Genomic DNA, 15,969 nt, shown 5'->3' with positions numbered 1-15,969 from the left:
CATACAATAGGTAGAGCAATGGGGAAGGTGCACAGTGCAGAATATAGCTCTCAGCATTGTAGCGCGTCAGTTCCATGGACAAAGACAAACATAGAAACATAGGTGCAGGAGTAGGCAATTCAGTCCTTCGAGCCAGCACCGCCATTTAATGTGATCATGGCTGGTCATCTAAAATCAGTGCCCCGTTCCTGCTTTTTCCCCCATATCCCTTGATTCCGTGAGCCCGAAGAGCTAAATCTAACTCTCTCTTGACAAAGTCCAATGTCCGCAATGGGGTAGAGGTGAATTGGACTGTGCCCTAGCTTAGGGAAGGATGCAGTCTTTAACATGACCCCTCACCCCCTTGACCTCTCACCTCTGAACTCTCACTCCCTTAACCCCCTCACCGTCAGCCCCCTCGATCCGTGACCTCTGATACCATGACCTAGAGTCATAGAGTGATACAGCGTGGAAACAGGCCCAACTCGCCCACACCGGCCAACAATATCCCAGCTACACTAGTCCCACCTGCCCGCGTTTCCCTCCAAACCCGTCCTATCCATGTACCTGTCTAACTGTTTCTTAAACGTTGGGATAGTCCCAGCCTCAACTCACCCTTGACTTCTCGCACCCTGGCCCCTCAATCACATGACCTTTGACTGCCAGCCCCCCCCCCAATCCATGACCCTTCACTCATTGATATCTCACCATTGGACTCCCACCCTACCCCCATCTCCACCCCCATCTCCACCCCCCCCACCCCCATCTCCACCCCCAACACACCCGTCTTCCAAAGAGCATCTTTCACAACAAAGAGTCGTCAATAAATTACAGTCTGTGTTTCCGTCAAGAAGCCCTGCTCTACAGAGAAACTTAGAAACATAGAAAATAAGGTGCAGGAGGAGGCCATTTGGCCCTTCAAGCCAGCACCGCCATGCATTGCGATCATGGCTGATCATCCACAATCAGTAACCCGTGCCTGCCTTCTCCCCGTATCCCTTGATTCCGCTAGCCCCTAGAGCTCTATCTAACTCTCTTCTTAAATCCATCCAGTGATTTGGCCTCCACTGCCCTCTGTGGCAGAGAATTCCACAAATTCACAACAAATTCTCTGGGTGAAAAAGTTTTTTTCTCACCTCAGTTTTAAATGGCCTCCCCTTTATTCTTCGACTGTGCGTCCCCTGGTTCTGGACTCGCCCATGTCTGCTCATTCTCCTTGCTTCTGTTTGTGCTAGGCTGGCTGCTTTGAATGTCCAGCCCCATCTCTTCATATAATCCCTTGCACCGGCTCCAATCACCATTCCATCATCTCCCCTTAGTTTAGTTTAGTGATAGAGCGCGGAAACAGGCCCTTCGGCCCACCGAGTCCGCGCCGACCAGCGATCACCCCGCACGCTAACACTATCCAACACGCACACACTAGGGACAATTTACAATGTTACCAAGCCAATTAACCTACATACCTGCACGTCTTTGGAGTGCGGGAGGAAACTGGAGATCTCGGAGAAAACCCACGCAGGTCACGGGGAGAACGTACAAACTCCGTACAGACAGCGCCCGTAGTCGGGATGGAACCCGGGTCTCCGGCGCTGTGAGGTAGCAACTCTACCGCTGCGCCACCGCGCCGCCTAGTTCTCATCGTCAGGTGGTCTGCTTGGCCAGGAGACGTTCCTCTCCCACTGGAGATGGACTTCCCTCCCCCCACTTCCCTGCAGAGACCATCAAACCACAACCTCTCCTCAGGTAACCTTACCCCCCCCCCCCTCCCCCGAAACTCTGACCCCCAGAGCCTCCCCTCTCATCCCTCATCCTCGTACCATCCTGTCTTTCTCAGAACCAAAGGGTGGGTGGGTGGGTTTGACACCAGGAACTGCAAGGAGACACAAAATGCCGGAGTAACTCAGCGGGTCAGGCACACAGTCTGAAGACGGGCTTCCGACCCGAAACCTTCACCCATTCCTTTTCTCCAGGGATGCTGCCTGACCCGCTGAGTTACCCCAACACTTTTTTTGGTGAACCGGCATCTGCAGTTCCTGTTTTCTCCACGACGGCTGCCCGAAGTTATGGTGAGAAGTAGGAACTTGGATAGAGTGGATGTGGAGAGGATGTTTCCACTGGTGGGAGAGTCTAGGACCAGAGGGCACAGCCTCGGAATTAAAGGACGTTCCTTTAAGAAGGAGATGAGGAGGAATTTCTTTAGTCAGAGGGTGGTGAATCTGTGGGATTCTTTGCCACAGACGGCTGTGGAGGCCAAGTCAGTGGATATATTTAAGGCAGAGATGGGTCGATTCTTGATCAGTGCGGGTGTCGGGGGGTTATGGGGAGAAGGCAGGAGAATGGGGTTGAGAGGGAGAGAGAGATCGGCCATGATTGAATGGCGGCGTAGACTCGATGGGCCGAGTATTCTAATTCTGCTCCCATTGCTTATGGACGCCCCGGTTCTCTTGCCATCTCACGTACTGCACATTGTCCTTGACCGCATCCAAAGCACAATGCCAGAACTCAGAAATAAAACAGAAGGAGCAGGAGACGTTCGATTAGGGCCGGCGGGGGAAAGGGAGTTGGGGGGGTGGAGGCTGACGTTGGAGGTCCACCAGGATTGGCCACCAAAGGTCTTGCCTGCCCCTACCCAATCCCTGACCCGCGCCGAGGCCCCACCGTGCGTCTCCTAGCACCCTCTGCTTTCTGTCTGTCTCTCTCTCTCTCTCCCCATCTCTCCCTCCCTCCCTCTCTGCCTCCCTCTCCATCCGTCCCTCTCTCTCTCTCCCTCCCTCCCTCTCTCTCTCTCTCTCCCTCCCTCCCTCCCTCTCTCTCGCTCCCCCTCTCTCCCTCCCCCTCTGCCTCCCTCTCCATCTGCCCCTCTCTCTCTCTCTCTCCCTCCTTCCCTCCCTCTCTCTCACTCCCTCCTCTTTCTCTCCCTCACTCCCCGTCCTCTCTCTCTCGCTCCCTCTCTCCCTCCCTCTCTGCCTCCCTCTCCATCCGTCCCTCTCCCTCCCTCCCTCCCTCTCTCTCGCTCCCTCTCCCTCCCTCCCCCTCCGTCCGTCCCTTCCTCTCTCTATCCATTTCTCTCTCCCTCTTTCTCCCACTCCCTCTCTCTCTCTCTCCCTTCCTCTGTCCGTTCCTCCATCTCTTTCCCTCCTCTTTCTCTCCCTCTCTCTCTCTCTCCCTCTCTCTCTCTCTCGGCTTTGCTACGATGTTCACCTGGTCCTTCGTCATGCCATAGTGATCATTTTGCTTTCTTTTGTGTATCAGCTACACTTGCAACCGCTAGCCAGAACAGAGAGACTTGATGTGAATTTGCTTATGTGAGTCAACCCAGTGGCTGTCTGTCCTGTTACACCTCCCTCCCTCCCCCTCCCTCCCCATAGCACAATGAGGTGATCCACCTGTGTGTGCCATGCTTACTGTGTGTGTGTGTGTGTGTGTAGTCTCCTGCCCACCCCACCCCACCTAGGGTTGCCAACTGTCCCGTATTAGGCCGGGGGGAGGGGGCGCTGTAGGCCCGGACACTGTAGGCCCGGACGCTGTAGGCCCGGACAATGTAGGTCCGGACACTGCAGGACCGGACAGTGTAGGCCCGAACGCTGTAGGCCCGGACAGTGTAGGTCCGGACACTGTAGGCCCGGACACTGTAGGCCCGGACGCTGTAGATCCGGACACTGCAGGACCGGACACTGTAGGCCCGGACACTGTAGGCCCGGACACTGTAGGTCCGGACACTGTAGGCCCGGACACTGTAGGCCCGGACACTGTAGGCCCGGACACTGTAGGCCCGGACGCTGTAGGTCCGGACACTGCAGGACCGGACACTGTAGGCCCGGACACTGTAGGCCCGGACACTGTAGGTCCGGACACTGTAGGCCCGGACAGTGTAGGCCCGGACACTGTAGGCCCGAACGCTGTAGGCCCGGACAGTGTAGGCCTGGACAGTACAGGCTCGGAGGCCCGGGCGCCGCCTGACGGAGGTTGCGTGGCAACCCGCCTCCCGGCCCTGGCGGCCGCCATTGGCTGGCTGGGTGAGGTCACGTGGGGCGCGGTGCGGTGACGTCACCCTGTCCCTTATTTGGGAGCGAGATAGTTGGCAACCCCTAACCCCACCCCACCTCTTCATCCAATGCTCCACACCGCAATGTCTTGTTGCAGCTGGACCGTCAGTTTGTTATTTTGCCTTGCTGCTGTTTAATTTGGTACATCCATCTGTACCCGCTCTGTGTAGCTTCTGCATATTATCTGCCCCGCCTTCCCTCCCCACCCCACCCCCCCCCCCCACCCCAAACTCCCTTTCTTGCTCCCCCCCAAAGTTTGCTTTTAAGGTACTTCAGGACAAAGCTGGGGGGGCTTCGACCTTGCATGGAGTTCAAGGGCTCAGAGTTTGACCGTCGAGATCGAATGGGGGGGGGGGGGTTGTAAGGGGGGGGTGGGTGATCGTTCAAGGCCACCCTTAGACAGATCGGCGCAGCGCCAGAGAACCGGGTTTGATCCTGACCTCTGGCGGCTGTCTGTGTGTGGAGTTTGCACGTTCTCCCCGTGACCTGCGTGGGTTTCCTCCGGGTGCTCCGGTTTCCTCCCACAACCCCAAAGACGTGCGGCGCCTCTGTAAAATTGCCCCCTCAGTGTATGGGGGGGGGGGGGGGGAGATGAGAAAGTGGGACAACATAGAACTGGTGCGGTCGGCACAGACTCGGTGGGCCGAAGGGCCTGTTTCCAGCCGACATCTTCTTTAAACCTAAAGCTTTAAACCTACACAAGTACCAACATTGCCATTTTTTGTCCTGAACTACATTAAAAGGGCGTGATATTTATTTTTACGGAAGATAATCTTGATAAGGTTGAAGCTAAAATGGAGTCCGGCTGCTAACGTTACTATGTGTTATCTTTTTTCCCTCCCCCTTCCTTCTCCCCCTTCCCACCATTTCCCCCTCCCTCTGTCCCATCCATGCCCCCAATGTTTTCCCCATTACCCCACCCCTCACCCTTTCCCTCACCCAAACTTTGCCCACCCCACCCCTCCATTTCCCCCCACCCTCCCCCCCATCCTTTCCCCACCCCACAACCTCCATCATTTCCCCACTCCCTCCCCACCTTCTCCTCAATCCTCCCCACCCCCCAATATTTCCCCCACCGCCCACATTTCTATCCCCACCCTTTCCCCAACCTCCCCCCTCACTCCTCCACTCCCCTCCCTTCCCCCCTCCCTTTCCCCCCACCCCCACTCTTTCCCCCTCCACCCACCCACCCCCTCCCTTTCATCCCACCTTCTCCCCATCACCAATCCTTTACCCCAATACCGCACCCTTTCCCCCCTCTTCCCCTCCCTCCCACCTTCCCCAACTTCTCCTCCATCCCCGATCCTTCCCCCCCCACCTTCTTTCTCCTCCATCCCCCCACCCTCCCACCCCTCCGCCCTCCTATTGCCCCCTGCGCCCCCCCCCCCCCCCCCAGGACATGCACTGACCAATGGTCGGGATGCAAGTACAACGGATACTCTACCACTTAACGGCAACTTCAACAACAGCTACTCCATCCAGAACGGTGACTTTGTGGGCGAGGGGGTGCAGGGCCTGGACTGCGGCCTAAGCCTGGGCGACACGGCCTTCGAGAAGATGATCATCTCGGAGCTGGTGCACAACAACCTGCGGGCCGGCGGCCTCAAGGCCCAGGGGGCCGAGCGAGGCCTGCCCTCCAAGATGGCCGCCGGCGGGGGCGGTGGCGGCAGGGGCAGCGGCAGCGAGGACGACGCCAACGCCAACGCCAACTCCGCCCTGGCCGACTCCTCCTCGTCCCTGGCGAGGGGCGACGGGCGGCACCGCGAGCTGGAGGCCCCGCTCATCCCCCAGCGCACTCACTCCCTCTTGTACCACCAGCAGAAGCGGGCGGAGCCCCCGCCTGCCCCGCCCCCGCCCCCGCCGCCCGCGGACGGGCCCGACCAGCACGCGCAGTCTCCCAACAGGGACTCCCTCTACATCAGCATGCCCAACCTGAGAGACTCGCCGGGCCCTGGCCCCGACAGCGCCCCCGGCCCCACGGCGCCAGGAGACGAGGGAGAGTTGTCGCCGTCCAAGAGGAGCGAGAGCGGGGGGGACCTTTTCTACAAGAGCATGCCCAACCTGGGCGACCCAAACCAGCTGCAAACGTACTACCAGATCAGCAGGGGCAACAGCGACGGGCACATCCTCCCGGTGGGCAAGGAGGACTCCATCCCAGAGAGCGACGTCAGGGAACGACAGATGCAACTGGTAACCAGCCTGTGAGAACAAACCCACACAAGACACAAGAGACACAGACTAATGGACCTCCTCCGGGGTTCCTGGACCCTTCAGTGCGGGGTGACCCCCCGTGCGTCTTTTGTTAATGTACAGGAAAACAGACGGGAAGAAAATTTGCAGATGTGGGGGGAGGACAGTTTTTTTTAAAATTTGGTGAAGAAACAAGACTCTTTCTCTCCGCTCAAACCATTCTTCCGTCCCGAGGAAAAACCCAGGCCCATTGTCCGCTCCCAACTCTGGGGGAGACTCTCGGTGGGGATGAGACTGTGGCCATTTGGCCGTACAAAGCGGTGTTGAAATCGGTCGTGTCGTTGTGTATATAGTTGCACCTTGCCGTTCCTACCCACTCCATCCCCCTGTCTTCCCCGTCTCCACTTCCTCCCCCAAATCCGACCCTGGCCCCCGTTCCGTGCTATAATAGGAAGAAGAGATCTTTAAACCGTTGTCTACAGTACCTTAGAGATCCCAGGAATGATGTACCGAGCGAGCTCCAGTTGGGATGGTTTCTCGAAGCCATTCGCGTTTCCATTCCTTCGGACCAGCCCGACATTTAGGCCTGGCTCCAAGGCCCACCTTTTGCTCCCCAATGTACAGTACTGTTACCTGTTCTCACTGACAAAAAAAAAAAAACAGCCTAAAGAAAATATATTTTGTTGTAATGCTAGTGTAAAATAAAATCGAATACCTTGTTGTCAGACCTGAATATAAGAGAGTTTTAAACGGAATACATTTGATGAAAATATTGTGTGAAGAAACTCCTGGTTGCACAGATGATTTAAAAAAATGTGGGGGGTTTTTTCCAGAACTTTCCATTGTGCAAATTAAGCCAAAAGTCTCTCAGATTTTTTTTTTTTGCTGTTATAATAGCCTCTTGTTTTTTTTTAATAAAAAAGGTTTCTGACCTCTCCTCTTCGCCTTTTCTCTTTCACACCCTCCACTTTTTAAACGAATCCATCAGTTCACGAGTTCTGAGAAGCAGAGAAACATAGAAAATAGGTGCAGGAGGAGGCCGTTTGGCCCTTCGCAGTGCTGGCTTGAAGGGCCGAAAGGCCTACTCCTGCACCTAGTGTCTTTTATCTATTGAGCCAGCCCAGCACCGCCATTCATTGTGATCACGGCTGATCGTCCACAATCAGTAACCCATGCCTGCCTTCTCCCCATATCCCTTGATTCCACTAGCCCCTAGAGCTCTATCTAACTCTCTTTTAAATTCATCCAGTGAATCGGCCTCCGGTGCCCTCTGTGGCAGAGAATTCCACAAATTCACAACTCTCTGGGTGAAAAGGTTTTTTCTCACCTCAGTTTTAAATGGCCTCCCCTTTATTCTTAGACTGTGTATGGACCCTGGTTCTGGACTCCCCCTCAACTTTGGGAACATTTTTCCTGCATCGAGATTGTCCAGTCCTTTTATAACTTTATAGATCCGTTTAACGGCAGCATTAGGCCGCTCCCACGCCAGCTCCTCCTTTGTGCTCCTCCCCCTCCAAGTCTACTCCCACATTGAATCATAGAAACATAGAACATTGGTGCAGGAGTACGCCATTCGGCCCCTTCGAGCCAGCACCGCCATTCGAAATTATCATGGCTGATCATCCAGAACCATTACCCCGTTCCTGCTTTCTCCTCATATCCCTTGATTCCGTTAGCCCCAAGAGCTAAATCCAACTCTCTCTTGAAAACATCCAGTGAATCGGCCTCCACTGCCTTCTGTGGCAGAGAATTCCACAGATTCACAACTCTCTGGGTGGAAAAAGTTTTTCCTCATCTCAGTCCTAAATGGCCTACCCTTTATTCTTAAACTGTGTGATCCCTGGTTCTGGACTCCCCCAACATCGGGAACACTTTTCCAGCATCTAGCCTGTCCAATCCTTTAAGAATTTTTGATGTTTCTATAAGATCCCCTCTTATCCTTCACCTATCCATGTTCTCCAGAGATGCTGCCTGACCCGCTGAATTACTCCAGCACTCTGTGTCTATCTTTGGTGTAAACCAGCATCTGCAATCCTTTCCGACATTGTGAGAATTGGGATATTGTTCAAATTATATATCTTTTCTTTTGCAGTCTTTCCGTAGAATCTATGTGTAAATTATAAGACCCATGGCCAAATCCATCCATTGCCTTTAATGATTTATACTTTGGCCAAAAGAGTTTTGCCCCCTTCCAGATGTCCACTGTTCCAGGTGTCAACTTCTCTACTTCGGTGAGACCAAGCGCAGTTTCGGCGATCATTTCGATTAACACCTCCGCTCAGTCCGTCTTAACCAACCTGATCTCCCGGTGGCTCAGCACTTCAACTCCCCCTCCCACTCCCAGTCTGACCTTTCTGTCCTGGGCCTCCTCCATTGTCAGAGTGAGGCCCAGCGCAAATTGGAGGAACAGCACCTCATATTTCGCTTGGGCAGCTTACACCCCAGCCGTATGAACATTGACTTCTCTAACTTTAGATAGTCCCTCTGTCCCTCTCTCTCCATCCCCTCCCCTTCCCAGTTCTCCCACCAGTCTTCCTGTCTCCGACTACATCCTATCTTCATCCCGCCCCCTCCCCTGACATCAGTCTGAAGGAGGGTCTCGACCCGAAACGTCGCCCATTCCTTCTCTCCCGAGATGCTGCCTGACCCGCTGAGTTACTCCGGCATCTACCTTAAGCTGTGCTAGGTGGCCAATTGACCGGGAGTGGTGAGATTTTCTCTGCTTTCGCTGTAATCTATCCGACAGGCCGGGATGGGATGGGAATGGAAGTCCCACTAATGAATTAATGTCATAGACAATAGACAATAGGTGCAGGAGGAGGCCATTCGGCCCTTCGAGCCTGTACGCACCGCCATTCAATGTGATCATGGCTGATCATTCTCAATCAGTACCCCGTTCCTGCCTTCTCCCCATACCCCCTGACTCCGCTATCCTTAAGAGCTCCATCCAGCTCTCTCTTGAATGCATTCAGAGAATTGGCCTCCACTGCCTTCTGAGGCAGAGAATTCCACAGATTCTCAACTCTCTGACTGAAAAAGTTTTTCCTCATCTCAGTTCTAAATGGCCTACCCCTTATTCGTAAACTGTGGCCCCTTGTTCTGGACTCCCCCAACATTGGGAACATGTTTCCTGCCTCTAACGTGTCCAACCCCTTAATAATCTTATACGTTTCGATAAGATCCCCTCTCATCCTTCTAAATTCCAGTGTATACAAGCCTGGTCGCTCCAGTCTTTCAACTTTCATGGTGACCTTATTACCATGCCAAGCACAGAAGGTCGCTTGATCTTCTCGGACTATCCGCGTAACTGCCCATTTTCACCCCTCCTTAAGGCTCCTCCAGAGTTTTTTTTATTTATTTATCGTGCCCGGCGAGTGGGGTCTTGACTTCTCGGGCCCGAGAAAAGATATGCTTCAGAAGATCAATTTTGTGTACTCCCTGTTAATAATGGGACCCTTGCCACTAATACCTGATGTAAAGTTTAACACTTCTTTGACAGTAAATAAATGTGACAATTTTGCAGATAATCCCGGAGAGGCATGTGTTTCATTTAAACAAAATATATCATTTTTTAATAATAAATATGTGTCGTCATCGGTGAGATATTTAGCACCGAGCACTACAAATCAATCCCGTCTGAGGGGTGAGCATGAAACTTCCAGGCATCTCTGCAGGAGTGTGATAGGCATAGACTCTTCTAGATCTTAGTATAAGAAGATAACTGCAGATGCTGGTACAAATCGAAGGTATTTATTCACAAAATGCTGGAGTAACTCAGCAGGTCAGGCAGCATCTCAGGAGAGAAGGAATGGGTGACGTTTCAGGTCGAGACCCTTCTTCAGACTAATTGACCGGGAGGGGTCTATATCTTAGTTTAGTTCAGAGATACAGCGCGGAAACAGGCCCTTCGGCTCACCGGGTCCGCGCCGACCAGCGATCCCCGCACACTAACACTATCCTACACCCACCAGGGACAAATTTTACATTTATACCAAGCCAATTAACCCACAAACCTGCACGTCTTTGGAGTGTGTGAGGAAACCCGAAGATCTCGGAGAAAACCCACGCAGGTCACGGGGAGGACGTGCAAACTCCGTACAGACGGCTCCCGTAGTCGGGATCGAACCCGGGGCTCCGGCGCTGCATTCGCTGTAAGGCAGCAACTCTACCGTGTTCCACCGTGACAGCCGTGGTATCTCTCGATGTCACCGTCGAAATCTCTTGTCTCCATTTCCCCTGACTCTCAGTCTCAGGTTCGGCACGGTGGCGCAGCGGTAGAGTTGCTGCCTCACAGCGCCGGACATCAGGGTTCCATCCCGACCACAGGTGCTTGCCTGTACGGAGTTTGTACGTTCTCCCTGTGACCTGCGTGGGTTTTCTCCGGGTGCTCCGGTTTCCTCCCGCACTCCAAAGACGTGCAGGTTTGTAGGTTAATTGGCTTGGTATAAATGTAAGTCGTCCCTCGTGTGTGTAGGATAGTGTAAGTGTGCGGTGATCGCCGGTCGGCACGGACTCGGTGGGCCGAAGGGCCTGTTTCCGCGCTGTATCTCTAAACTAAACTAAACTAGATGAGTCTCGACCTGAAACGCCACCTATTCCTTCTCTCCAGAGATGCTGTCCGACCCGCTGAGTTACTCCAGCTTTAATGTGTCCATCTCCCATGCTGGTCGAGTTCAGTTTCAGTTTAGTTTATTGTTACGTGTACCGAGGAACAGTGAAAAGCTTTTGTTGCGTGCTAACCAGTCAGCAGAAAGACAATTGTACCATTATGGATAGAGCTGAGATATTATCTGGGTAAAAAGACCCTAATGGGAGTTATTTACAGGCTCCCACTAAACAGTAGCCAGGATATCGGGGATAAGTTATCTCAGGAGATAAAATTGGCACGTACAAAAGGCAATTCTACAGTGGTCGTGGGAGATTTCAACATGCAGGTAGACTGGGAAAATCATGTTGGTACTGGACCCCAGCAAAGTTTGTGGAGTACCTCCGAGATGGATTCTTAGAGCAGCTTGTACTGGAGCCTACCAGGGAGAAGGCAATTCTGGATTTAGTGTTGTGCAATGAACCTGATTTGATAAGGGAACTCAAGGTAAAAGAGCCATAAGGAGGCAGCGACCACAATATGATAGGTTTTAACCTGCAATTTGAGAGGGAGAAGGTGAAATCGGATGTGTCGGTATTGCAGTTGAACAAAGGGGATTACAGAGGCATGAGGGAGGAGCTGGCCAAAGTTGACTGGAAGGAGGCCCTAGCAGGGATGACGGGTGGAACAGCAATGGCAGGGATTTCTGGGAATAATCCGGAAGATGCAGGATCTTTTCATTCCAAAGACGAAGGAAGATTCTAAGGGGAGAAAGAGGCGAATGTGGCTGACAAGGGAAGTCAAGGACTGGGTTAAACTCAAAGAGAAGAGGTATAACGTAGCAAAGATTGATGGGAAGCCGGAGGATTGGGAACAGCAGACGATAACTAAAAAGGCAATAGGGGGGAGAAAAGATGAAATACGAAGGTAAACCAGCCAATAATTTCAAAGAGGATAGCAAGAGTTTCTTCAGTTATATAAAGAGCGGACATTGGACCACTGGAGAATAGTGCAGGAGAAGTGACCATAGACAATAGGTGCAGGAGGAGGCCATTCGGCCCTTCGAGCCAGCACCGTTATTCAATGTGATCATGGCTGATCATTCTCAATCAGTACCCCGTTCCTGCCTTCTCCCCATACCCCCTGACTCCGCTATCCTTAAGAGCTCTATCCAGCTCTCTCTTGAATGCATTCAGAGAATTGGCCTCCACTGCCTTCTGAGGCAGAGAATTCCACAGATTCACAACTCTCTGACTGAAAAAGTTTTTCCTCATCTCCGTTCTAAATGGCCTACCCCTTATTCTTAAACTGTGGCTCCTGGTTCTGGACTCCCCCAACATTGGGAACATGTTTCCTGCCTCTTAACGTGTCCAACCCCTTAAAAATCTTATACGTTTCGATAAGATCTCCTCTCATCCTTCTAAATTCCAGTGTGTAGAAATTCCAGAATAAGGAAATGGCAGAACCTTTTTCCATCAGTCTTCACAGTGGAAGACACCAGCAACGTGCCTGAAATTCAAGGTAGTCAGGGGTTGGAAGTTAGTGGAGAGGCTATTACCAGGGAGAAGGTGCTTGGGAAGCTGATAGGGCTGAAGGTGGCCAAGTCACCTGGGCCGGATGTACTAGGGTTCTGAAAGAGGTGGCTTTAGAGATTGTGGAGGTGTTGATAGTGATATTTCAGGAGTCACTAGAGTCAGGAGCAGTCCCAGGTGAATGGGAAATTGCCAATATTACCCCGAGTGTAATGGCAGTTTCTATACCATCTCGAAATCCCACTTCGATAGCCATTACACTTCTCGGGGATGAAATGTAGTTATAGTTTACGCACACGTTGCACCCTGATAGGACAAAACGAATCTTCCAAACTTCTATTCTTCATTAATTGGTTTTATTAAAGTAGCACAAATCGTAGAGTAATTCATCAGTTTCCGTATTTTATCAACTGTTTCTTCTTCAAACAATATGTAGAATTCTTGCAGTTATTACCGTATGGTTCTTACAAATATAGATGGTACGAGGGCGTGTGTGGTAAAGAACGATTTATTCACAAAATGCCGGAGTAACTCAGCAGGTCAGGCAGCATCTCGGGAGAGAAGGAATGGGTGACGTTTCGGGTCGAGACCCTTCTTCAAAGAACTGTATGCTCACCATCCTCCCAGTCTAAACTGACCCACAACCTCTGTCGACACACACTAACCTCCTCCCATCTAGACACTCCCAATCACGCATTAAGTCACACCCACAAGCGGGCAAAAAAGGCCTAAACTAGAAATATTAAAACATAGCCACAACACAATGACAATAACTGAATTAAGCATAAATGGCTCCTACAGGGAGCAAAGCATAGTGGGAACTAAAGGCCGGTTAGTCTCACTTTGGTGTTTGGTGAGATTTTAGAGTCCATTATAAAGGACGAGGTTACGGAGTACTTAGAGGTTTACGATAAAACAGGCGGAAGTCAGCATGGCTTTGTGAAGGAGAGGTCTTGCTTGACAGGTTTGCTGGGATTTTTTGAAGAAGTAAATGGCAGGACAGACCAAGGAGAGTCAGCAGATGTTGTTTACTTTGATTTGCAGAAAGCCTTTGATAAGGGGCCACACGTGAGGCTGCTAAGGAAGATGAGAGCCCATGCAGATACTAGCATGGACAGCAGGTTGGCTGGATGGCAGAAGACAGAGTGGCAACAAAGGGGGCTTGTTCTGGTTGGCTGCCGGTGACTCGAGGAGTTCCCCACGCGTCAGTGCTGGGACCGACCGCTACTCTTCACGTTGTATATTAATGATTTGGACGAGGGGATTGAAGGCTTTGTGGCCAAGTTTGTGGATGAAACGAAAACAGGTGGAAGGGCAGATAATGTAGAGAAAGCAAGGACTCTGCAGATGGACGTGGACAGGTTGGGAGAGTGGGCGGAGAAGTGGCAGATGGAATACAGTGCAGCAAAGTGTGGAGTCGTGCATTTTGGTGGTAGGAATAAAGGCGTAGACTATTTTCTAAATGGGGAGACAATCCTGAAATCGGAGGTGCCAAGGGACTTGGGAGTGGCTGGTGCAGGATTCCCAGAAAGTTAATCTGCAAGTCGAATCAGTAGTAAAGAAAGCAAACTCAACGCGAGCATTTATTTCAAGAGGGCTTGTATACAAAAACAAGGATGTAATGCTGAGGCTCTATAAGGTGCTGGTCAGGCCACATTTGGGGCATTGTGAGCAGTTGTGGGCCCTGTATCTGAGGAAGGATGTGCTGGCTCTGGAGAGGGTCCAGAGGAGGTTTACAAGAATGATCCCAGGAATGAGTGGGTTAACATATGATGAGCATTTGTCAGCACTGGACCTGTACTCGCTGGAGTTTAGAAGAATGAGGGGGGGACCTCATTGAAACGTACAGAACAGTGAAAGGCCTGGATAGAGTGGATGTGGAGAGGATGTTTCCACTGGTGGGAGAGTCTAGAACCAGAGGTCACAGCCTGAGAATTAAAGGACGTTCCTTTAGGAAGGAGATGAGAAATGTCTTTAGTCAGAGGGTGGTGAATCTGTGGAATTCTTTGCCACAGAAAGCTGTGGAGGCCAAGTCAGTGGATATTTATCAGGCAGAGATAGATAGATTGTTGATTAGTACGGGTGTCAGAGATTGTGTGGAGAAGGCAGGAGAATGGGGTTAGGGGGGAGAGATAGATCAGCCGTGATTGAATGGCGGAGTAGACTTGATGGGCCGAATGGCCTAATTCTGCTCCTGTCACTTATGCCCTTACGATAATACACATTTACAATCGAGCCGTCCACAGTGTACAGATACATGACAAGGGAATAACGTTTAGTGCAAGGTAAAGCCAGTAAAGTCCGATCAAGGAGAGTCCGAGGGTCACCAAAGAGGTAGATAGTAGTTCAGCACTGCTCTCTGGTTGTGGTAGGATGGTTCAGTTGCCTGATAACAGCTGGGAAGAAACTGTCCCTGAATCTGGAGGTGTGCGTTTTCACACTTCTGTGCCCTTTGCCCGACGGGAGAGGGGAGAAGATGGAGTGGCCGGGGTGAGACTCGGCAGACACCAAACTACAAACCTCTGTCGAGGGGCGAGTGTCATAGTTGGAGCCTATCTGGGACATTTTGTAACCAAGCAGTAATATAGAACAGTGGGACAGGCCGACTCCCACACTCCAAAGAGCTAGGGGTTTGTAGGTTAAGTGCCCTGTGTACATTGGCCCCGAGTGTGTAGAGTGGCTGAGAAGGAGGGATAAAATGGAACTAGTGTGTGTGTGGGGTGATCGCTGGTCAGCGAGGACTCGGTGGGCCGAAGGGCCTGTTTCCATGCTATATCTCGTATATCTGTACATCTGTATGTCTACGTTCAGCATGTGTCCAACGATTCATTCCAATTTCCACGGGTGCACCTCATTGAGACTTACCGAATAGTGAAAGGCGTGGACAGATTGAATGTGGAGAGGATGTTTCCACTGGTGGGAGAGTCTAAGATCAGAGGGCGCAGCCTCAGAATCAAAGGACGTATGGCTTGGGATCATCTCCATACAAGACCACAAAAAATTGTAAACCATCGCACAAACCAACGTCCCTTCCATTGACTCCATCTGCACCTCACGCTGCCTCGGCAAGGCCAGCAGCACAATCAAGGACCAGTCTCACCCCGGCCACTCCCTCTTCTCCCCTCTCCCATCGGGCAAAAGGTACAGAAGTGTGAAAACGCACACCTCCAGATTCAGGGACAGTGCAGAGGAAGGCTCCAGCGAGCTCTGTAGCAAGGTGTTATAGTGCAGACCACAGCACAGAACTGCAAACAGAAGACAGACACAAAACGCTGGAGTAACTCAGCGGGACAGGCAGCATCTCTGGAGAGAAGGAATGGGTGACGTTTCGGGTCGAGACCCTTCCTCAGTCCGCACCAACCAGCGATCCCCGCACATTAACACTACCCTACGCACACTAGGGACTATTTTACATTCATATAATTAAAGTGTCTGAAGAGGGGTCTCGACCCAAAACGTCACCCATTCCTTCTCTCCAGAGATGCTGCCTGTCCCGCTGAGTGAATTCAGCTTTTCGTGTCTATCTTTGGTTTAAACCAGCATTTGCAGTTCTTTCCTGCATAAAAATGTAGAACAGTTGAGTGTTGAGTATAGACGTTGGGAGGTCATATTGCAGCTTAGTTTAGTTTAGTTTAGA

The 15,969-nt window shown here is 51.8% G+C and overlaps 1 protein-coding gene across 13 annotated transcripts in view; it reads left to right on the top strand.

The window, feature by feature from the left end:
- adgrl2a (adhesion G protein-coupled receptor L2a) overlaps window positions 1-9,733 on the top strand; it is a 325,186-nt gene extending 315,453 nt beyond the window's left edge. For 12 of the 13 annotated variants that reach the window (XM_078408143.1, XM_078408134.1, XM_078408131.1 and 9 more), the window contains one exon: window positions 5,422-9,733. In XM_078408143.1, coding sequence (XP_078264269.1) covers window positions 5,422-6,230 — 809 coding nt within the window. In that variant the 3' untranslated portion in view covers window positions 6,231-9,733. The remainder of the gene's footprint in view (window positions 1-5,421) is intronic. The other variant, XM_078408138.1, reaches the window with a different exon arrangement.
- The last annotated feature ends 6,236 nt before the right edge of the window (window positions 9,734-15,969 follow it).

The sequence above is a fragment of the Rhinoraja longicauda genome, chromosome 11, assembly GCF_053455715.1.
Source record: "Rhinoraja longicauda isolate Sanriku21f chromosome 11, sRhiLon1.1, whole genome shotgun sequence".
In the NCBI taxonomy this organism is placed as follows: Eukaryota; Metazoa; Chordata; class Chondrichthyes; order Rajiformes; family Arhynchobatidae; genus Rhinoraja; species Rhinoraja longicauda.
Note: the sequence above shows the minus strand (reverse complement) of the source record. Positions and strands in the feature narration are given on the sequence as shown.